A 24,794-nucleotide genomic window follows, 5' to 3' on the forward strand; every position below is an offset into this window, starting at 1 on the left:
CGCGAAGAGGACCGTATGTCGATCGCCGCATCACAAGGTGGGCTTGAGTCCTCGGGAGATGAGGATTCGGCTGCGTTCCCTCCCTCGGGAGTGCCAGCGTTGTCCGAGTCCAATCCCGAGCTGACGGTCGTGCTTTCCCGGGCAGCGGAGAGCATCGGGCTTGAGTGTAATCCTCCGCCCTGTCCCGAGCGCTCGAGGCTGGATGATTGGTTCCAGGGGGCTGCTCATGCGGATCGCCAACACCCGCTTACGGAGCTGCGGGCCAGGCCGATTCTGCCCTTCATGCCATGGCCTCACTTCAGGTCTATCAGGCCAAGCTGCTCTGGCAGCTGCACTAGGGCAGTGCTGACCCAGGGGTTTTGCAAGAGGCGCGCACTGCTACCGACCTCGCTCTCCAGGCGACGAAGGTCACTGTGCGCTCCTTGGGTCAGGTGATGTCCACTTTGGTGGTCCAGGAGCGCCACCTATGGCTGAACCTGGCAGACATGAGAGAGTCTGATCGGGCTCAGCTCCTCAACTCCCCGGTCTCCCAGGATGGCCTCTTCGGCGACGCGGTAGAGAGCTTTGCCCAGCAGTTCTCTGCCACCCAGAAGCAGTCTGAGGCCATCAGACACATCCTGCCCCGGCGGCCCACTGCTGCCTCCACCACTCCCACTTGGCCACAGCAGCAGAAGGGCGGTGCAACCCGTCTCTGCCCCTAAGCCTGCCAAATGCCAGGCCAAGCAGCGTTCCTGAGACGGGCGACCCGGAGTTGGAGACGTCAGCTCATCAGGAGATGGTAGCAGGACCACTCCTTCCCCCGGAGGAGGGCGGGGGAGAATCCTTTCTTCTCGTTTTCTTTTTCTTCCGCCACTGGCCCTGCGGCCGGTGGTACCCAAACCTTCACTAAAAGAGCTGTTTCCTCTACCTCCGGGTCCCAAGAGGCCACGAACGACAGTTGGTGACATGCTTCCTCGCCGCTCTCGTTCTCCTCTTCCATTGCCAGTTTCCATGCAAAGCCGGCTCAAGAACGCTTCGCCCTCTCATGCCCTCTTTGCTACTTGGAGTCAGACGAGTGCCCACACTCTGCCCCCACTAAGGGACGCTATGCCTCCCATGACGGGGCTGTCTGCTCCACCATGCTGCCCCACTGTGGGTACGCCTGTTGTCCCCTTGACCCCGCTGGTTCGGTTCCTGGGAGCCTGGCTAAAGCTCCCCAGGCCTTCCCGCTGGCTCATCAGGATGCTCAGGTTCGGTTACGCGATTCAGTTCAGGTTTGCTTTCGAGGGGCAGGCATATCAGTACAAGGTTCTCCCATTCGGGTTGCCCTGTCTCCCCGCGTCTTTACGAAGGTCGCTGAGGGAGCCCTGGCTCCTCTCAGGGAACAAGGTGTCCGTATCTTCAACTACCTCGACGACTGGCTGATCCTAGCTCACTCTCGAGAGCAGTTGTGCGAGCACAGGGATCTGGTGCTCAGACACCTTGCCCGACTGGGTCTTCAGGTCAACTGGGAAAAGAGCAAGCTCTCCCCTGTGCAGAGGATCTCTTTTCTCGGTATGGAAATAGACTCGGTCGCCATGTTCGCGCGGCTTACGAACGAGCACGCGCAGTCACTGCTGAATTGCCTGAGACAATTCGAGGGCAAGAGAGTGGTTCCACTGAAACTGTTTCAGAGGCTCCTAGGGCATATGGCGTCCGCGGCGGCGGTCATACCGCTCGGGCTACTCCATATGAGACTGCTTCAGCACTGGCTTCACGACCGAGTCCCGAGATGGGCATGGCAACAGGGCACGCTCCGAGTGCCCATCACTCCGGCCTGCTGCCGATACTTCACCCCGTGGTTGGACCCCTCATTTCTACGGGCCAGTGTGCCCCTAGAACCGGTGTCCAGACATGTTGTTGTGTCAACAGATGCCTCTGACACGGGCTGGGGTGCCATGTGCAACGGGCATGCTGCGTCGGGCTCCTGGACAGGACCCCGACTTCAGTGGCATGTCAATTGCCTCGAGTTGCTAGCAGTACGGCTTGCTCTGCACCGCTTCAGGGCCCTGCTGAAGGACAAGCACGTTCTGATCCGTACGGACAATACTGCGACCATAGCGTACATCAACCTTCAGGGTAGTCTACCCTCCCGCCACATGTCGCAACTCGCTCTCCATCTCCTCTTGTGGAGTCACAAGCATCTGAGGTCGCTTCGTGCAATTCCCATTCCGGGCAGGCTCAATCGTGCAGCCGACGAGCTCTCACGGCAGCAGTCTCGCCCTGGGGAATGGAGACTCCACCCCCAGTCGGATCAGCTGATTTGGGAACAATTCGGAGACACTCAGGTAGACCTGTTTGCCTCTCCAGAAAATTCCCACTGCCAGTTGTTTTTCTCCCTGACCGAGGGCAATCTCGGCACGGACGCCCTGGCACAAAGCTGGCCGCTGGGCCTGCGCAAGTATGCGTTTCCCCCAGTGAGCCTTCTTGCACAGACGTTGTGCAAGATCAGGGAGGACGAGGAGCAGGTCCTCATGGTTGCGCCTTATTGGCCCGGCCAGACCTGGTTCCCCGAACTTGTACTCTTCGCGACAGCCCCTCCCTGGCTATTTCCTCTGAGGAACGACCTTCTTTCTCAGAGATGGGGCACCCTCTGGCACCCACGTCCCGATCTGTGGAACCTACATGTGTGGGTCCTGGACGGGTCACGGAAGGTTTAGCTACCTTGCCACCACAGGTGGTAGCTACCATCACTTCAGCTAGAGCCATGTCCACCAGACACGCCTATGCTTTGAAGTGGAACCTCTTCGTCACTTGGTGTTCTTCACGGCGTGAGGACCCCTGGAAATGTCAGATTGGGTCAGTGCTTTCCTTTCTTCAGGAGGGGTTTGGAATGAAGACTGTCTCCTTCCACCCTCAAGGTCTATGTGGCCGCCATTTCGGCTCACCATGACCCTGTTGAAAGTAAGTCTCTGGGGAGGCACGATCTGATCATCAGGTTCCTGAGAGGAGCAAGGAGGCTCAATCCGCCTCGCCCTAAGCATCTCCCCTTCGAACCCTTGCTCTCAGTTGAGCTAAAATTTTTATCTTTGAAAACTGCGCTCCTGACGGCTTTGGCTTCGGTGAAGAGGGTCGGAGACCTGCAGGCATTTTCAGTTGACGAAGTGTGCCTGGAATTCGGGCCAGCTAACTCTCACGTTATCTTGAGACCCCGGCCTGGGTACGTGCCCAAAGTTCCCACCACTCCTTTTAGGGATCAGGTGGTGAACTTGCAAGAGCTGCCCCTGGAGGAGGCAGACCCAGCCCTGGCGCTGCTCTGTCCAGTACGTGTGCTCCGCACCTACGTGGACAGAACTTAGTGCCTTAGGTCCTCAGACCAGCTCTTTGTCTGTTACAGAGGCCAGCAGAAGGGAAAGGCTGTCTCCAACCAGAGGTTTTCCCACTGGATAGTGGATGCTATTGTCCTGGCTTATCAGGCTCAAGACCTGCCATGCCCCCTAGGGGTGAGAGCTCACTCAACTAGGAGTGTAGCTTCCTCCTGGGCGCTGGCGCATGGTGCCTCGCTAATAGACATCTGTAGAGCTACGGGCTGGGCGACACCTAACACATTCGTGAGATTTTATAATCTCCGTGTAGAGCCCGTGTCCTCCCGGTTACTCGCCCCCTCAGTCCAGTAAGGACCTCCTCGGTGTCAATCCGCTTGCTGCGCCATTCCACTCAGCGGACTGGATGCGTGCGCTATTCCCCTCAGGTGAGTTCCTCAGTCAGAACCCTGGGTTCCTCCAGCACTGTTAATGTCCAACACTTGTGTACATGCCCCTTGGTCAGCTCTGTGTGGGACTAGGTGCCTCCATGTGGTGTGATTCCCCTTTCTGGGCAATCCCACGTGTGTATGTCCACAGTAAGTCTCTCCGCAGCATGTGTCTTTCCCTTGGCAAGCCCCTTGCCAGCTCTGTCGTTGAAACTTCCACCCTGCAGGCTGGGTACCTCAGTGTTCTTATGTATCACCACCTGGGTGGATACCTGCCTTCTGTAAGTCCTCCCACGGGCAAGCAGCCTGCTAGCATACGTCCAGCTGGAATATGCTACCCAGTGTATTCTGTGTAAGTTATGAGCCCTCACTCGTGCTGGTCTTGCGACAGGGAGCTATCACTCACATGGGTTGCTGGAAGACAGCCATATGGCGTTTTGTAAGGGACCCCATTCCTAATGTCGAACGTGACCGACTGAAAGGGGACGTCTTGGTTACCTATGTAACCCTCGTTCCCTGAAGGAGGGAACGGAGAGGTTACGTCCCCTTGCCACATTGCTGTTCCGCTGAACGGCCGGGTCACTGGCTCGGCTCCTCAGCGAAGACTTGAATGCGAGTTGCTCGCGTTGCTCCTTATATACCCGCTCTGCGGGGCGGAGCTTGCGATGCAAATCCCGCAGACCAAGGTACGTTGTGTACCATTGGCTCGTTTTGTACCACTCGAAGGTGATTGGGCTCTCGGGCGAGATCCCATTCGTAACGTCTCCGTTCCCTCCTTCAGGGAACGAGGGTTACATACGTAACCAAGAAGTCTTTGTGTGTAACTAGAGGATTCTGGTATCTGTCTGTAGGCAGCAGTCCACCAATGCAGTTAAGCACATTCAGGCCATGTACACACTGTACATTTTCAGGAGTGACAACCATATTTAAAATACAGTATAGTGTGAACAGAACTCACTCTCCAAACTATGAAGATTGACACCGTTGTAACTATAGCAGGTAGAGCCATTGTGTTTTGATTATGTTTAGAAGGCTGCTTCACAGAGTATGCTCTTGAATAGTTGCCATGTACATTGATTATAAATGACACTTATTAAGTGTCTTTGAACTTTTTAGTTTGGCTCGGCTCATATAGCGATCCATTTTATGGTGATAAAGTTGGCAGGTGCAGGACACGATATTTTGGTATGTGGCTTATTTCTAAGAAAACACGTCTGGATTTTTACTGGAGTATATTATAGGCTTGTTCTCATTTGCCTTTTTAATGTTAAGTTCTGGCAACACTGAGTGAAGGTGTACCTCCTTCCCTGTGATTTCACGCATCACAATTCTAATACACGATGTTTAAATACATCATTAACAACATTTGTTCTGTACACATTACATAGAATCTGCATTTTTCAGGAGTCAATTTGAAAAACCAAAACAACAAAAGACAACACAATAACAGTACTGCAGTATAGCTCCTGTAGCATGGTTAGAATGTGAGGAAAGAGCTGATACATAAAGGCAAAAAATCATGAGAGGAGGCAGTGTTTCCATTATGCTGTAATCGGCTCATTAACCTGTATGTGTCATAATGCTTGCCTATCATGTTTGTAAATTGCCATGAATCAGTCAAACAAATTAGTGGAAATGGAGGGACCAATTACAAAGCAAACAACTCACCCACTCAGATTATCATTTTTGGTCACAACCAAATTAAATTAAATATGAAATAACTTAAAACATGTGATTGTCTTTGAGTGTGCTGTTTTTAAAAAGCTCTCAGCTCTCAACATGATCATCATGTGTTTACTAAATACTTTATGACTAATGTTTAGAATAGAAGGTGACAGTTAATAATAATACCCTGTTTAATATTAACAAACAACAGTTTGTAACGAGCGGCAACCTCCCGCTCTCTCTCGTGAAGCCAATAAGGAAGGGGGTCAATCCCATAGACTCCTCATGTTAAAATTCCCTTTACAGCAGAAAAAAACATGTTTACAGCCTGGTGAAAAAATTATTTTGGTCTAAATAGCTAATTTTGCCCTTCATGACAACTGTGAGGGGGGTGAATTTTTTTTATAACTCATCTGTTTAAATTATATTAAGACTTAAAGTTCTGCATAATTAAGGGCGTGACCACTTGACTGACAGGTGGTTTGCCGTTGCTGACAGTGCTGTCGTGCTAAGTGGGCGCGGCTTCAGCAACTAGCTCCCGCCTTTTTGCCCATTTTTGATTGTCCGGGAGAGTCGCGCGGTGACCTGCTGCCAAGATGGCAACGGCTCGCTCTACACACTTTAAGCTTCAAAAACACACTTCAGGAGTCTACGGGTGACGTCATGGACACTACGTCCATGTTTTTATACAGTCTATGGTTTGTAATAACAAAAAATATTTGTGGCTATTGTATTATTATGAAAATGTTTAAAAATGCATAAGCAATAAGACTTTGATTTTGAAGTGATTTTAATAAACAGCATGTTAATAAACATTATAGTATTGGTTATTATATTGCTAATATAAATAAATAGAAGCCTTCTGTACATATATACACTGCCGATCAAAAGTTTGGATATGTTTAATGATGGTTAAATTGATAAAATAAATAGTATAGACTTGCATTGTTGCAACAAATTCTATTTTGAATAAATGCAGTTCTGTTAAATTTTTAATTAGGGCTTGTAATTTAACACGTTAATTAGATTATTAATTATGGAGAAAACGCATTAAAATTATTAACACATTTAACGCACTTACCCCGCCCCAGACCTATGTGGATCATCTGCCATTTCATACAGTCGACTGATGACTAATATGAGGCAGAGCAATAACTTACTACATGATGGTTCATTAAGAAGTTAATATTGTTTTATTTTAGACACAATGTTGTCTGTTTTGCTCAATTTTGCCAAACAAAATATAAAGACAAATCAGAACTGTTCCTGAGCAACCGACAGCGGCATTTATTTCCATTGGCATATGTATTGGCTTTGAAGTGGCGCTGCACAGGCTGATTGTTGACATCAAAGTACCGCGAGAGTGATTCAAAAGCACAAGGAGTCGTCTGCTCTCTAAGCTCTTGCGGTTCTTTGATGTCACACACCGGTCGGTCTGATGGTGATGACCTTGAATCAGCCATTTGAACGAATCAAACGAATGAATAAATGACTCAGTGACTTAATCATTAAGACATTTACCACCACCTACTGGCAGTTTTAGTTTATTATTTAGAGTATTATTTCATTAAAGAAGTAATTTCATATTTTCATAGTAACAATAATAAAATTAAGAAAATAAATTAAAGTTATAGTTCACCCAACCAAAAATGACAATTCTGTCATCATTTACTCACTTTGCCCAAAAGAGTATAGCTATGTCATAAGTTTTATCAAACAAAATACTTCTTGCTGAACCTACTTTTTGTAATCTCTGTTTGATGCTTTGCACAACAATGAATTTAAATGATCTTTTCAGAGTAATTTCTCCAAATCGGATGTGCGATTAATAAGATTAATTCATCACCACATCTTGTAAAAGCCCTACTTTTAATTCATCAAAGAATCCTAAAAAAAAGTATCACAGGTTGCAAAAAACATTAAACGGCACAACTGTTTCCAAAACTGATAATAAATCAGCATAATCTAATGATTTTTGAAGGATTATGTGAAACTGAAGACATGAGTAATGATGCTGATGGAAATGTAGCTTTGCATCACAGGGATAAATTAGATTTTAAATTTTAAATTAGAATATTAAAATAGAAAATATTAGATTGCAATAATATTCCACAGCATTACTTTTTTACTGTATTTTTTTTTACCAAATAAACCTAGCCTTGACTGACAAAAGACACTTCATTATAAAACATAAAAAATCTTACTGATCCCAAACTTTTATACAGTGATGTGTATAATTACTGAATTACTGATGTACAAATGGACCAGCTGTGTGATACAAGTCAAAGCGATGAAAAAACTCAGTACGGTTGTTGAGATCTGAGTTATTAGCATCAGCTGCATATTACAATATGAATATATTTGGTTAAGTACACTCAAGTAATTTGTGACAATATTTCTGCCTCAATATCTGAATTGTTCTTTCATTGTTGAACAAATTTAGCCATGTAGTTTGAAAATTCAGCTTTTTCTTGCTGTCTTTCAGCAATCCCAGTAGACATGTTTAATGGCTTTTCCATGTGACTTCCTAAAAGATTCATGATTTATTGCTCCCTGCTCATTTAGGTGAAGAAATCATTGGCCATTTAGCATGGTTTTGTTAAAATAATACTGAACTACAGAATGTGTGATCAAACACTTCAGAGAATGCTTTTGTTTAGTATGGTTGTGTCCTCCTGTGTCCTTTTAGTTGTTCATTAAAATACAGGAGGAATTGTGCACACTGATAGCATTGTTTATTTGCATGTGCTGTGCATGTTTACTATATATTGGATATTGACCTAAATAAGCCCAACTATTAGTATTACATGAAATCAGCAGTGTGAAATCACTCAGTTTCCGAATGTAAAAATGTGCCTGATTTGAACACTGTTCTTTGATTTGAACACTTCACGACTCTTCTGTCGTTTGATCATCTTTTGACGAATGCCATGATCAAAAGAAAATGCACATACATATCCTTTTCATTTCTGTTCCCCCATCTTCCTGTGGGCAGTAATAGCTCAGTGTTATAATGGTGCTGACATTTGGGAATGAGGTGCATATTTGAAAAATCACACAAAATTCCGTTCAGTTTCAGTGCATTTAGTGCCTGATTGAGTTGTGGGTGGTTGATGAATAAAAAGCTTTTTGCACTGAAATATTGTACACAAAAATGGCACAGCTGTTTAGTACATTTCAATAGGTAATCACCTGTTGGGAAAACAATGTTTTTTTAATTCCCATGTTTTTGCAGTTGCTGTCTGTAAAGTGTGATTTGCCAACGCATGCAATCTTTCCTTTTTCAGGTATACCATGTCCGATAATTATAGCATGGGCCATTGGAAAACTTTACTATGAAAACGAACAGTAAGTAGCTGATTTTCAGAAAGAAATGCTTGTGATTGGAGTAAAAGAGTGCTGAACATGATAATTGTAGAGTAAATCAGGCAAGAGATGTCAATTAATGAGCCTATGATTGGAATTCTTGGAAATGAGTGTAATTTCCTCCAAATTAAATGTATGTAAAACTGAAAGAGTTGTATGCAAGAAATAAGTTTACCTTTTTATGTTATAGCTAAGAATATGGGGGGGGGGGGGGGGCTGTTAGAATAAAAACCTGTTCATAAAAATTTAGGATTTTTACTGGATTTTTACATTGTTAGTTAATTGCTAACAATATAGGAACATCTCCTGCAATATAGGACCTTTACAAAATAAATAAATAAATAAATAAATAAATGTATACTTCTAATTATTTGTATTATTTAAACTTAGAGTATATTTTTTTAATTATCCAAATAACTTTATGCTGTAAGTATAGTGATAGTTCTACAAGTATATACTTGAATGTGTAGTATTTCAATACTTCAGACTAAATCATCCCAATTTTAGTAATACATTTTGAGTAAATAAATACTTTGCAAAAGCAAAGAACTGCATTCTGTAAGGTAAGTTAATGAACTATTGCTGCATTTACAACATGACATTGAAAATGATACTGAATAAAAATGTTATGTAAAATATAAAATATATAAACATTATACTATAAGTACTTCACTTGTATTATAGTTGCAACACTAAAGAAAAAGTTAGATGAATCTAGATGCAACATAGATGTAAGTGATCCAACTTACTCCCAAGTAGTATTGAAATACAATTCAACCCATTGTTAATTTTAATCACAAAATATATATATATATATATATATATATATATATATATATATATATATTAAAGTATATATTTAATTGTGGAAGTGTAGATATGCTGTGAGAAGTGAGAACATACTGAAGAAAATCTCTGTGTTCCAGATGCTGGTTTGGGAAGGAACCTGGAAAGCACATAGACTACATTTATCAGGGGCCCGTGATTTTAGTTCTTCTTGTAAGTATTATTGTATTATTATCTCTGATTTGTGGTTTGTGATTTGTGGTCCAACAAGTGGAGGAATAATGTAAAGCAATTGAAAGAATATGAACAAAAATTAACTCTTAAACCATTACAAAGACTGAGATGGCCAAAATGTAAATGTAATAACCATTGTGATTTTAAAAAATTATTAACATCAGCAAATAGAAAGCCAGACCTTGCCAGAATATCAGCTTTTAATATCAGAGCAATGTCTGCTGTTTTCAGATAGAGTACTGAAGGGAATTACCGAACTGATGCTAGTTAAGTTGAATCTATTTCTTCATGTAAAAGCATTGATGCAGAAACATCAAACTGTTTCAAGAACATGCATAACCACTTGCCTCTTATCTCTTTTCTTTCTCTCTGATATAGATAAATTTTGTGTTCCTTTTCAACATTGTGCGCATTTTAATGACAAAACTGAGGGCTTCAACCACATCTGAAACAATACAATACAGGTAAAGATCTTTAATATAACTGTAATGAGCAAGAGTAGTGAGATATGTTTGCTTAGGCTGAAAGACAAAACGACAAAAATAAATGCTCTTTAATTATTTACTTAACCTCATGTAATTTTGAAACTCTCTCTTCCTTGTGACCATGAAGCTATACATAATGACAAGTGAAAAAATAATATATATATATATATATATATATATATATATATATATATATATATATATATTCATTGAATCCTGTCAGATGTGGGTCTAAGAAGATCCCAAAATGTTTAAAACCTGACCCAATTTGCATTCTCTCATCATTATCTAAAATATCAGATTGAATAGTTTTTAATTGTAAAAAAACATGGATTTTTTGCATGGATTTTTTGCACCCACATTTGAACCTGACTGTGTTAAACACACCGCATACTCAAGAACATCAAAGCAAATGCTTAGTTTACATTAATGTGTAATATCAGAAAAGAAAATTCAGCTAACAATTGTGTACATGTGAGTTTCTGTTTTTTCATCAATCAAATCAATAAACCTAAACCAGCAAAGGCAATGTAGCAATGTTCTGACACACCTCTGAACCTGACCTATAACTGTGTTATACACGCAGCATAGAGCAAAGAAAAAAAAAATGATTGAAGAAAATCAGCTAATCAGCTGTGTTTAGGTCAGCGTACAAAGAAGGAAAAACAAAAATTCAACTCATTTGAGTGACAGTATTAAGCCCCTTCCCTCTCACACTGACATACAGGCAAAGGCAGGAGAAAATTCTTTCAGCTGAATAACACCATTCTCACACACACAATCTATATTTGACAACTCTGTGTGTGTGTGTTTGTGTGTACTGTACTTCAATCAAATGTCATGAAGTCTTTGGCAGAAAGCTGAATGTGATTGCTGATAGGCTGTCCCAATCAGTGGCGCCTACATAATCCTATTACGTTTGAGAGGGTTTCAGAGATTTTTCTTTTTTTCCATATATTTTCTGAAACGACGTCATCAACCCATGTCTCGCCCCAGTCAGACACCGCTACGTCACGTAACAGCAACAACAACATGAACAAACACTGAACGATTGTCTTTTTATTAACTAACATTAACACCGATCAATAAATGTTCCATGTTCATTTGTGTACCACGTGCAAGGTTTATGAGCATAGTCCATGTCTTCTTCTCCGTTTTAAGTGTATCTCTGTGGCAGAATTACAGCGCCACATGCTGGTCTGGCATGTATACTACATCGTTTTGTGGTTTCGAGCGGACGCGGATATTTCTTGAGACGAGGGAAAAAAAGATCGGATTGGGGTAAACTCCGTCTCCGTGTGGACGGGCCGAAGAAGTAACGGGTACTTACGGTTATGGATAGAAATGTAGCGGAGTAAAGAGTACAATATTTGCCTCTCAAATCTACTTGAGTAAAGTCATGAGTACTCCCCAAAAATGATACTCGAGTAAAGTACAGATCCCTCAAAATTGTACTTAAGTACTGTACTCAAGTAAATGTATGATTTTATTGCATTAACTGTGAAATTAAAATATGATAACTAAGACAATAGTCTGTTGTGGTTTAGAGTGTCAGATGACTTACACATATCAAGGAAAACAGAACCTACTTAAGTTAAGTTTGATCTGTGATCAAGATTCCTCTGTATGCCACTATATAGACACTAAACCTGTTAAACCTGATCTGTTCTAAACACAATCAAAAAAGCTCATCTTTATCCTTATGCAAATCTGTATTGACATGTTATTTGAAGTTACTTGGTTTTGGAGATTGAGGATTTAAAGGTGCAGGTTTTTAAAGGCTTTTAGATTGCTTGAAACTCAGAAAATTTGACATAAAAGCATGACTTTCTAATGTGTGGATGTATCTCAGGGCAATACTTACTTCAGTTAGAGCAGGGAATAAAAGGAGTCCTTTCATATGAGTTTGCTGAGAATGCATTCGCAAACTTAGTTGTGGCGTTTCACTTGATTTCATAAGTATTAACAGAGTCTGAGTCTTGAGGACAAGCTTATGTATAATTAATCCTCTTTTCTCGAAAAGGTTAGGATTTCGATGTTGCTTGAATTTCAGAATTGACCAGAACTAGTGCTGTCAATAAATTAAAATAAAATAACTACTTATATTAATATTATAAGCCTTATATTAAAGCTTTTAAATATACTTTTATATTGCACTTATTTCACATTCAATCTTGAAGTGAAAGTAGAAAAAAGACAGTATATTTTATTATTTGTTTAATGGCATCTTTTTTATGACTGAAGGAGAGTATCATTGATATCAATGCTACTGATATCTCAATGATTTTTTATTCTAATATTTTAACCATTGACTTTAGCTATTTAACATTACATTATAACCGAATGTCATTAATGGTAACATTTATTAGACTTAAAAAACAACTTAAATTAAGTGAACAACAATCGTCACACAAACCCATTATAATGCCTACCTGTTGCTTTCAGCAAGTAGGAAATATACAGAAATTGAATCGAAGTTATCAAACACTAAATTGTAAATTAAATATAGATTAATCCTTAAAGCTACAGAAGTTACTGATTTCCTCTTTTTTTCTTTTGTTCTTTGATGCACAGTCATCACAGCAGCTGGTTATAAAGGTATTTTGGCTGCTTTAACAGCTACCACTGCTGAACATGACATGGATCTGACACGCATTGTACAGTATTTCCTCACATCTCTTTACCTTTTCTGACCCACTTTGGGTCTTAAAGTCTCTACTGATGTGCTGACAAATTGAATTGTGTGTGTTAGATTAGGGGGACAGTGCTGGGTGTCACAAACACGCCAGGTTCCACCTCCACACAATCACGGCGCACACCCTCACCTGAATTCTAATCATCACCACCTGATCCTCATCACCTGCCAGCCACCACAGCACCATATAATCCACACACACGCACCCAGTCATTGTCCGGTCACGTTCGCGACAAGATCATTCCTATGCGCTAACTATTAGGAATAACTCCTCTTTACCTTCTCTCCATGGATAACCTCCGAAGACTCTTCTTCCATCTTCTCTCCAAGGATTGCCTCCAAGATCCTCCAAACCCTCACGGTGCGTGTGTGTGGTCACTACCTTCCCGGCACGGATCCCAACACCCATCCACTCCTCACTTCCTGCTCCAGGAAGATGACCGGACCAGCACCGAGAGACACAAGCATGAGCCTCACGGACCCCTTTCAGGAATTAGTTGATGCACTCCGTCGGACACTCATGTCAGCACCCGCATCACCACCACCAGCGAGCACTTCCGCGGATCCCATCATCCCTCCTTCACCTGCCGTGCACGCCAGTCCCATGGCACGGCCAGCGCCCTACTCTGGTTCGTCGGAGGAATGCAGCGGATTCTTACTTCAGTGTTCACTGGTCCTGGAGATGCAACCGCTCTCATACCCTACGGATCGATCAAAGGTAGCTTTCATTATCTCCCAGTTGCAAGGCAAGGCATTACAGTGGGCAGATTCTCTCTGGACCCAGAATAACCCTTTAACCCAGTCATATTTTAGCTTCATCGAACATTTCCGAGAAGTTTTCGGCAAACCTGCCTGGGATTCCTCAATAGGTGAGAGACTATACAATTTGAAACAAGGGAATATGTCTGTCAATGATTATGCCTTGCAGTTCAGAACTCTGGCGGCCTCTAGTGGGTGGAAAGAACAGGCCCTTCTCACTACCTATCGCCAAGGACTGGAACCCAGAGTGCGGTTGCATCTCGCTGCATACGAGGATACCATCGGCCTCGAGCGATTCATCCAGCTGTCCATCCGCTTTGCCACTCGTATGCAGTCGTGCTTAGAAGAGCACCAGGGCCAGGCGCATTTCTCCTCTCCGCTCTGCCGACCAGAGAACGTCAGCTCCCCAGAACCAGCCAGCGAGCCCATGCTAGTGGACTCATACCGCCTCACTATGGCGAAGCGTAAAAGACGGCTGGCCCAGAATCTCTGTCTGTACTGTGCAGCCTCGGGGCATTCCATAGCTGGGTGCCCCGTTCGCCCTCCTCGTCCCATGGTGAGTGCCATCCTTCCTTCACGATATCAAATGAAATCACTCACCACTGTTGTGACACTTACTGTGGCTGATGTATCCCTTCCAGTTTCCGCCCTCCTCGATTCTGGGTCAGCCGGCAACTTCATCTCCGGCGCCCTCTGCCTTCAACTCAGGCTCCCAACCGCGGCCACGCTAGCCGCTTACCAAATCCACACCATCACCGGCAAGCCATTAAGCAAGAAGTATGTACGCCACTGCGTGGGCCCAATCTCCCTCCAAACAGGACTCCTACACCGCGAGGACATCCATCTGCTGGTTCTGCCGGATTCCACCGCTGACGTCATACTAGGGCGCCCATGGTTGGAGCAGCACAACCCGGTGATCTCCTGGAAGACCGGAGAAATCCTGAAGTGGGGCAAAGCCTGCTTTCAATCATGTATCTCCGGCTGTCCAGTTCCCGTGGAACATCCCCCCGAACCACTACCAGTCTACACCACCTCTATTGAAAGCCCTGTCGTCAACCAGTCCATTTCCATACCCCAGTGCTACGCCCCCTTCAGTGATGTCTTCTGCCCGAAGCGGGCCTCCAAGCTGCCTCCACACCGGCCATGGGACTGTGCAATAGATCTGCTGCCGGGTGAACCAGTACCTAGGGGACGGATCTATCCCCTATCCGTTCCCGAGGAGAAGGCCATGGAGGATTACATCAGGGAGGCGCTGGCTCAAGGATACATCCGCCCATCTACCTCCCCTACTGCTTCGAGTTTCTTCTTCGTGGCCAAGAAGGATGGAGGTTTACGGCCATGTATAGATTATAGAGCCCTTAACAAGATAACTCAGAAGTTTCGCTATCCTATTCCCCTCGTCCCCGCGGCCCTAGAACATCTCTGTGGTGCCACTGTATTCTCCAAGTTGGACCTCCGCAGTGCGTATAACCTCATCCAGATACATGAGGGGGACGAGTGGAAGACCGCCTTCATCACCCCTACTGGCCACTACGAGTACTGCGTGATGCCGTATGGGCTAGTAAACGCCCCCTCCATATTCCAGGACTTCATGCGTGAGGTGCTCCGGGATTTCCTCCATCAATTCATCCTAGTTTATATCGATGACATCTTGATATACTCCCGGAGCCAAGCTGAACATCGACGCCACGTTGCGGAGGTCTTGCAACGCCTGAGGGACTTCCAGCTCTACCTAAAAGCAGAGAAGTGCTCATTCCATCAGCCCTCAGTGCAGTTCCTTGGCTATACCATCGACCGCAGTGGGATCCGGATGGACGAGGGGAAGGTAAGTGCCATCCGGGATTGGCCCATTCCTACCACCATAAAGGAACTGCAGCGATTCCTTGGCTTCGCTAATTTCTATAGACGATTCATTCAGAATTTTAGTACCATCACCAGTCCTCTAACCAACCTCCTACGTCAGAAGCCCAAGTCCCTGTCATGGACTCCTGCCGCCACCGAAGCCTTCCAGGCCTTGAAGCTGGACTTTACGACCGCCCCACTCCTTGTGCATCCCAACCCAGATCTGCCATTCGTCGTGGAGGTGGACGCCTCTACCACCGGAGTGGGTGCGGTCCTGTCTCAGCAGCAGGGGACGCCATGTCCAAGAGTCCTCGCCATCTACAATCTGGCAAACTCCATCCTCTGCCCGTCCCCAATCGCCCGTGGTCACACCTAGGAGTGGATTTCATGACAGACCTTCCTCCCTCTGATAACAACACATGTATTCTGATTGTTGTGGATAGATTTTCTAAAGCTTGTCATCTTCTTCCTCTGAAGGGTCTCCCCACTGCCATGGAAACGGCAGAACTGATGTTTAACCATGTCTTCAGGTACTTCGGCATTCCAGAGGACATAGTGTCGGATCGGGGTCCCCAATTCATCTCCCGGGTATGGAAAGCATTTCACTCCCTCCTAGGTGTGGCCATCAGCCTGTCCTCCGGCTACCACCCTCAGTCCAACGGGCAGACGGAAAGAAAGGTCCAGGAGATCGGACGCTTCCTCCGTACCTTCTGTCACGGCCACCAGAACTCCTGGAACCATTTCCTGGGGTGGGCCGAGTACACACAGAACTCCCTCCGTCAACCCACCACCGGACTCACACCCTTCCAGTGCGTACTCGGCTACCAGCCACCCCTGTTCCCCTGGTCTGGAGAGCCCTCTGATGTTCCCGCGGTCGACTATTGGTTCCGGGAGAGCGAGAGGGTCTGGGACGCGGCCCATCACCAACTGCAACGGGCGCTCCGTAGACGCAGGACGGCAGCCGACCTTCGCCGTTCCGAGGCCCCCCAGTACCAACCCGGTCAGAAGGTCTGCCTGTCTACCCGGGACATTCGCCTGCGTCTACCCTGCCGCAAGCTTAGTCCCAGGTTCATTGGCCCATTCACAATCACTCAGCAGATCAATCCGGTCACCTACAAACTTCAACTTCCCCCCGAGTACCGGATTCACCCCACTTTCCATGTCTCACTCCTGAAACCTCACCATCCTTCTGTTCTTCCCTCCACAGAACCTGGCGAGACGGAAGCCCCCCCTCCTCTCCTCCTAGATGACGGCGCAGCCTACTCGGTCAAGGACATCCTGGACTCCCGGCGGCATGGTGGGCAGCTGGAGTACTTAGTGGACTGGGAAGGTTACGGTCCAGAGGAACGCTCCTGGGTCCCACGCAACGACATCTTGGACCCCTCCTTGCTGGATACCTTCCACTCCAGACACCCCAACCGACCAGCTCCCAGGGGTAGAGGACGCCCACCACGACATCGGGGTCCCCGGCCCTCAGGAGTGGGCCGTGGGGAGGGGGGTACTGTCACAAACACGCCAGGTTACACCTCCACACAATCACGGCGCACACCCTCACCTGAATTCTAATCATCACCACCTGATCCTCATCACCTGCCAGCCACCACAGCACCATATAATCCACACACACGCACCCAGTCATTGTCTGGTCACGTTCGCGACAAGATCATTCCTATGCGCTAACTATTAGGACTAACTCCTCTTTACCTTCTCTCCAAGGATACCCTTGAAGACTCTTCTTCCATCTTCTCTCCAAGGATTGCCTCCAAGATCCTCCAAACCCTCACGGTGCGTGTGTGTGGTCACTACCTTCCCGGCACGGATCCCAACACCCATCCACTCCTCACTTCCCGCTCCTCTGCTTGTGTCTTTAAAATAAACTCTAACTCATCTGTTACTCCTCTGTCTCCGAGTGATCCGTAACACTGGGCTGCTCCAGGACAGTTTGGAAAACCACAGCATTTCAGAGACATGTTCTTAAATGTGGCTCATATATACTTATATACATGTATAGTTTTAAGGCAGCTTTAATCCCCTTTTTGGTAACTTCATGACTTTGGAATCCCTATCTTACTATCACTCTCTGTTGTTAAAACTTCTAAAATATAACTTAATTATCTAAAAACTAAAAACTGTAATGATCTCTGTTCCTCTCCCTGTTACCATTGTGATGAGATGCACAGCAGACTGTTGTCACTCAATGGCTGGATATCTTAACTGGTGCATGCAGAATACCCTGTTTTATAGACAACTGGACACATTTTTGAGGAAGATTTGAGGAACCCTGCTATAGAGACTGTGTTTGTTCCCTGAACAAGCAAATACAAAAAAAAATAAAAAATAAAAAACTTTTTGTAAATGACATGATCACAGATCAAAACCTAGATGTGCTCTGTTTGACAGAAACCTGGCTAAAGACAGATTATAACACTACTTTAAATAAGGCTACCCCCCAAGATTACTTTTATAAACATGAGGTGCGTCCAAAAGGTAAATGGGGAGGTGTTGCTACAATTTATAGTAATATTTTCAGTATTTCTCAGAGGTCTTATTTCAGGTATACTTAGTTTGAATAAATGGTACCTTATGTAACATTATTTAGTGTGATAAGTGTTAATGATAAATGCCTATTGACATTTGTACTGGCTACTGTATACAGGCCACCAAGTCACCATACAGATTTTATCAAATAATTTGCTGATTTTCTATCTGAGTTAATGCTGGCTGCAGATAAAATCTTAATTGATGGAGATCTTAATATCCATGTTGATAATGCAAAAGATGCATTGGGATCAGCATTTATAGGCATTCTAAACTCTATTGGGCTTAGACAGCATGTTTCAGGACCAACTTAATGTCTTAATCATACTCCATATTTAATACTGTCACATGGAATTGATATAAATGGCAGTGTAATTCTGCAGCAGAGTGATGATATCTCAGATCATTATCTAGTCTCGTGTATAATCTATATAGCTAAAGCTGCAAATTCAACTCTTTGTTACAAATATGGTAGAACCATCACTTCCATCTTCCTGACTTGTCTCAATTCCTCGGGAAATCCAATAACTCAGAAAAACTTGTTGTTGTAACAGAAACTATTGACTCTCTCTTTTCTAGCACTTCAGATAGGGTTGCTCCTTTACACTTAAAGGCAATTAAGGAAAGTCATAGATCATCTTCTGAATACTATTCATTTGTCAAAGTCATAAGGATATGTCCCTTCAGACTGGCTGTTATTTAGAATCTCATAAAAAAAAAAACTTTATCCCAGAGAATTAATTACAGACCCAACTCAAATCTCCCTTTTCTGTCAAATATACTAGAAAAGACAGTATCCTCACAACTATGTTCCTTCTTAAAGAAAAATTGTATCTGTGACAATTTCCAGTCAGTATTTAGACCGTATTATAGTACTGAGACTGCTCTCATCAGAGTTGCAAATGACCTGCTTTTATTACTGATTGTGGATGAATCTTTCTATTAGTGCTACTGGATCTTAGCACTGCGTTCAACACTATCAACCAAAATTCTTTTGACTAGACTAGAAAATAATGTAGGAATTAGTGAAATTGCATTGGCATGGTTCAAATCATATTTATCTGACCACCATCAATTTATAGCAATAAACAATGGGAAGTATGGAGTACCATAAGGCTTAGTACTAGGACTGTTGCTTTTCACACTTTACATGCCACCTTTGTGAGATATCGTCAAGAAACATAGTATTAGCTTTTACTGTTATGCTAATGATTAACTGTTAAACTGCATTAATTAGTTCAACCAGAACCAGGAACAATTCCATAACACCCAATGTACTTTTTACATCGTAAGAAGAATGGGATCTACACTATTAGATTGTTTCATTGTTATTCCAAGGTCACCTTAGCCACCTGATCCAGTCTGTACCCAGATCAGATGGTCAATGCAGTTATCCAGATCCAGTCTGTATCCAATCCTAATGGTGAATCTAGAGATGACCTCTAGAGCCCTGAAAGTCAGTGGAGACCATGACAATTAAATGAGTCCTTGAAACAGATTCCTTGCAAAGACCTCGTCACCTAGACAGCCATCGGCACAAGACCACAGGATCCAGATGAGTCCTCTGCACAGTATGTCTTGTGTTGCAGCCTGGAATTAAACCAGACCATGCTGGTTTCATCTGGCCAGAGGAGAACTGGTCCCCCGACTGAGTCTGGTTTCTCCCAATGTTTTTTCACCATTTTTGTCACAGATGGAGTTTTGGTTCCTTTCCACTGTCGCCTTTGGCTTTCTTAGTTGGGGATACTTACTTTCTTGCAAAATTGTCATACTTGATAACACAGATACTATTTGAACTAAACTGAGCTGACGATGACATCACTGAATCATTTATGAACTGACTTCAACAAAAAAAGTGTTTTCTATTGTCCTCTTAAATTATCGTCATGCTAGTTTCATGTTTAACACCTTGAAGCTGCTTTGACACAATCTGTATAGTATAAAGTGCTTTATAAATAAAAGTTAACTGACATGGCTTGAGTTCACTTGATATAAGCTACAGAACATGCCACTGCATTTGTGTGTGCAATTGAAGAGCACATGCTACAAGCACAGAATAATGGCTGACAAGACAGTATTTTAAAATTTTTACTGATATAGGGCCTTACAACATCTAATTTAACCACAGTTCCTATCTTACCTGTACATTTTCCGTGCTCATTTGACTAGCACATGGCGCTGAGGTGAGGTTGGTATGCGCATCTGAAGGTCTCCTGTATAATGTGTTTGTAAAGACTTTCTGCATCTAAATAAATGCAAATCTTGTCAAGAAAAAAAAGAAAAAGAAGCAGTAGTTGTGAATAGGGTGGCAAACCCTAGCTCCGCCCCTGCGTTAATTGCAATAATTTTTTTTACGCAAAAAAATGAAAAAGATTATTGCACGCATTCATTTTGCCAGCCCTTATCAGAACCCATACTCATTAACTTTATATTTTAACATATTCTGAAGAAAACGAGTTGTTTATGAGGTGGTTTATGAGATAGGTTATGAACTGTATTTTAAATTCTAAAGTATATTTAGTATATTGAAATACATGGAGTTGAATCTACTAAGTAACCTCAACTAGATTTTCTTAATATTTTCGGAATATTTTTGTAAATATAATTAAAAAATAAATTATATTCTACTTGGTGCTCTGGATCCAGACTGGAGCTTGCATAAATCCTTGTTACCATGGGATGTAAATCCTGTGGCAAAACAATGAAACAAATAGAGACATCATTAGCGTAGCTGCTGTTTCAACAAAGTAAAACTAATTAGTTTAACCCAAGCTAAAGAATAAGAATGCACATTTGATCAGATACAACTGCAGTCACAAATTATGAGATGCATTATTCGAATGCTTGGCAAAAGGGATGTGTTTTTAATCTAGTTTTAAACAGAGAGAATGTGTCTGAACCCCGAACATTATCAGGAAGGCTATTCCAGAGTTTTGGAGCCAAATGTGAAAAAGCTCTACCCCCTTTAGTGGACTTTGCTATCCTAGGAACAACCAAAAGTCCAGCGTTTTGTGACCTTAGGGAGCATGATGGATTGTAACGTGGTAGAAGGCAAGGTAGGTACGCAGGAGCTAAACGATTTAGGGCCTTTATACGCAAGTAATAATAATTTGTAACTGATATGGAACTTAATAGGTAGCCAGTGCAGAGACTGTAAAATTGGGGTAAAATTATCATATTTTCTTGACCTGGTAAGGACTCTAGCTGCTGCATTTTGGACTACCTGTAGCTTGATTGTTGAAGATGCTGGAAAACCACCATGAAGTCTGTTACAATAGTACAGTCTAGAGGTCATAAATGCATGAACTAGCTTTTCTGCATCAGAAACAGGTAACATGTTTCGTAGCTTGGCAATGTTTCTAAGATGGAAAAATGCGGTTTTTGTAACATGGGAAATATGGTTTTCAAAAGACAAGTTGCTGTCTAATATAACACCCAGATTTTTTTTGACTTTAGAGGAAGTAACATTACATCTGTCTAGTTGCAAACTGTAGTCTACTAGATTCTGTGTACTGTTTTTTGGTCCAATAATTAATATCTCTGTCTTATCCGAATTTAATAGGAGTAAAATATTGGTCATCCAATCTTTTACATTTTTAACACACTCTGTTAGCTTAGATAATTTAGAAGTTTCATCTGGTCTCATTGATATATATAGTTGAGTAACAGTGGAAACTAATCTCCTATTTTGTAATAATATTACCAAGGGGCAACATGTATATTGAAAATAGAAAAGGACCTAGGACAGATCCTTGTGGCACTCCATATTTTACTGGTGATAGATGAGATGACTCCCGATTTAAATAAACAAAATGGTAGCGATCGGACAGGTAGGATCTAAACCATCTTAGAGCCTGTCCTTGAATACCTGTATCGTTTTGTAATCAATCTATGAGTATGTCATGATCTGTGGTGTTCTCTGTATCTCTGTAAAACCGGGCCTGAAGGGATTTTTTTTGGGGATGCTTGACATCAAACTGTTGGACAGTGGGTTCTAGCTTTCTCTCTCTTACTGACGCACAGACATTTAACGTTTATCCATAAAATAATTTCCGGAATGTCAGTCATAATCAAATAATTCACATTCACATGTGCTTCCGTTTGTGGTTCCATTGGAACCTTTCCATTGCACAGAAAGTTCCTAGTAGTGGACAACGGTTCTTTAGATAATAAAAATGTTCCTTACACTAAGACAAAAATGGTTATTTTAGGAACTGACCACTGAAAGGTTTTTTGGGGAACCAAAAATGACTCTTCTTTTGCATCAAAAAAAAAGTTTTTTGTACTGATGCAATAGTAGAGTCATTGTTTGGAACCTTTATTTTTATGAGTGTAACAGCTGCTATATTTAATATGAGGTCTGCAATCATGGGACCTTTTAAAAGTTTAAATACAGTGATCATAGCTAATAGATGTCACAATTTCTTTATATTTTATAAAGTAATGAGAATTGAAATTAGGGAGTGTCAAATCAGTTATGTGGCAAAAAACAAATTATTCTTTTTTGCTCCCTCTCCATTTTCTCTCTTTCTGTGATTGCAGGAAAGCGGTGAAGGCCACTCTAGTGCTTCTGCCTTTACTCGGTATCACATATATGCTGTTTTTTGTGAACCCAGGCGAGGATGACATATCTCAGATTGTATTCATCTATTTCAACTCATTTCTCCAGTCCTTTCAGGTCAGTCATACATTACGTCTGTACAGAGATTTTCATGCCCATATTGATCACATTTATAAAACTACAGTTAGTTCAGAGAAAAATATGGTGAAAAATAAAGATAGTTATTGTAATATTTGCTTTGAATTTAAGTAAATCATAGTTGACCAATACTAAAGCCACTTTGAAAAAAAAAATCCTGTAATTCAGGGCTGCAATAATAATTAATACTACTACTACTACAACTGTTAATTACCAAAAATGTATAGTTTAATCAGTACTAATAATGGACATGTACAGTACTGTGAGGTTCCTTGTCCCTTTTTCTGCCACTCCTATTACCCAACCAACCTGTCTTCTTTGATCCATGTTTCCAATGAAAATAATTTATGAGACATCCCTGAAAGACACTGAAATATTGCAGCAAGGCTAAAAGAGGACACATTTGTAGGCTTTCAGCTGTAATTGCAATTTGCTGTGTTTGGAAAGATTATTATTTGATTTTATTGTAAATGTTCTGTTAAGATATATAGGCTAACATAATTACTGATTGCACATAATAATAATAATAATAATAATAATAATAATAATAATAATAATAATAATAATAATAATAATAATAATAATAATAAAACAATAGCAAATATACATTACCATTTAAACGTTTGGGAGCTGGTAAGGTTTATGCATTGTTTTTAAAAAAAAAAGTAAATATTGTGAAATGTTATTACTATTAAAAGTAATGTTTTTTTTTCTAATTTCAATATGTATAATGTTTCTGTGATGGAAATGTAATTATTTTTTTTTTACATCATTAATACAGTCTTCGGTGTCACATGGTATTTCAGAAATCATACTCTGCTGATGTAGCACTCAAAAAAATAAATGCTACACTTTTTTCAAAATTGTTTAAACAATAAAACTGAAACTTGAAATGCAATTACTAAAATCTGAAATTTATCTGCCTAATCAATCTACTGAATTAGCTAAATTTCTGTTTTACGATCAGTTCTTGATTTATTTCATTTAAGGTTTTATTGTTTTTTTATTTTATTTTTTTGCAAAACACTACACACAGTTCTCTATATTAAACACATACCGTAGATTCAAATTCATAGCTCAAATTCAAATCAGATTCAAAATTGAAATCTCTTTAGTCACAGAAAACTTGAATGAAATCTTGAAAGAAAGTCTTCTTGAATGTACTGTATATACTTTTTTATTTTTTTCCTTCCATATGATCATTGTTTCTAACATGTAATGGAAACATTTGGTTTATTTGCCAAAACACAACAGCATTATCTTCTTTCAGTTTAATATTTTAACAGTCAGTTGGTGGTAATTGTACTGTAGTTTAGTATACACAGTTATCACAATAGATATTCAATTATATATTTTTTTCAACCAAAATGACAAAAACACCAAATAACACATCAAGGAAAAATATGTTACAGTGTTTTCACAACAATACCGTGGTTGCATTTTGAAACAAAATAAATTCACAGTAAACACTTTGTTAACATTAAGACTGTCTTCAACATTTGGCCATAGATTTTCATCAACATCACATTCATGCATTGGAGCCTTCCACCTCCATGTAGATAAATATTACTCTATTTGATTGAGGACAGGGGATTATGGTGTAAAATAGAGACTCATGAACTGAGGGTGAACCTGAAACTATTTTGGAAAAAGATCTGCAGGGTGAAAACTGACATTGTCCCACGTACTGTAATTATATAACTGATATATTCATCCTGACGGGCCTGCTCAAGTTCATTTAGAAAAGTTAGAATGTTGTATGATCTAACAACTGGTCTTCAGCCTACCACAGCATATTCACATATAGCCACAAACAAGGAGTTGTTTCCCTCACATTGTCTAGGCACTTGGAAGGCTGCCTGTTGGCCAATTAGGTCATGCCCACAGCATGGTTTTTGGCAGAGTGAAACCCTCTGCATAGAATAGTTGACATTGGTAGTGTCTAGTACAGTACTGTAAAAATCATTCCTCACATACGTAAAAAAATTTATGTATGATACACCACAGCACTGTACC

At 42.1% G+C, this 24,794-nt stretch overlaps 1 protein-coding gene across 2 annotated transcripts in view; it reads left to right on the plus strand.

Annotated features, from left to right (window-relative positions):
• LOC132155279 (corticotropin-releasing factor receptor 2-like) overlaps positions 1-24,794 on the plus strand; it is a 115,829-nt gene that overhangs the window by 53,310 nt on the left and 37,725 nt on the right. For both annotated transcript variants that reach the window (XM_059564158.1, XM_059564159.1), the window contains exons 7-10: positions 8,662-8,722; positions 9,667-9,739; positions 10,139-10,224; positions 22,622-22,757. In XM_059564158.1, coding sequence (XP_059420141.1) covers positions 8,662-8,722; positions 9,667-9,739; positions 10,139-10,224; positions 22,622-22,757 — 356 coding nt within the window. The remainder of the gene's footprint in view (positions 1-8,661; positions 8,723-9,666; positions 9,740-10,138; positions 10,225-22,621; positions 22,758-24,794) is intronic.

Source organism: Carassius carassius, chromosome 12 (assembly GCF_963082965.1).
Source record: "Carassius carassius chromosome 12, fCarCar2.1, whole genome shotgun sequence".
Taxonomy (NCBI): Eukaryota; Metazoa; Chordata; class Actinopteri; order Cypriniformes; family Cyprinidae; genus Carassius; species Carassius carassius.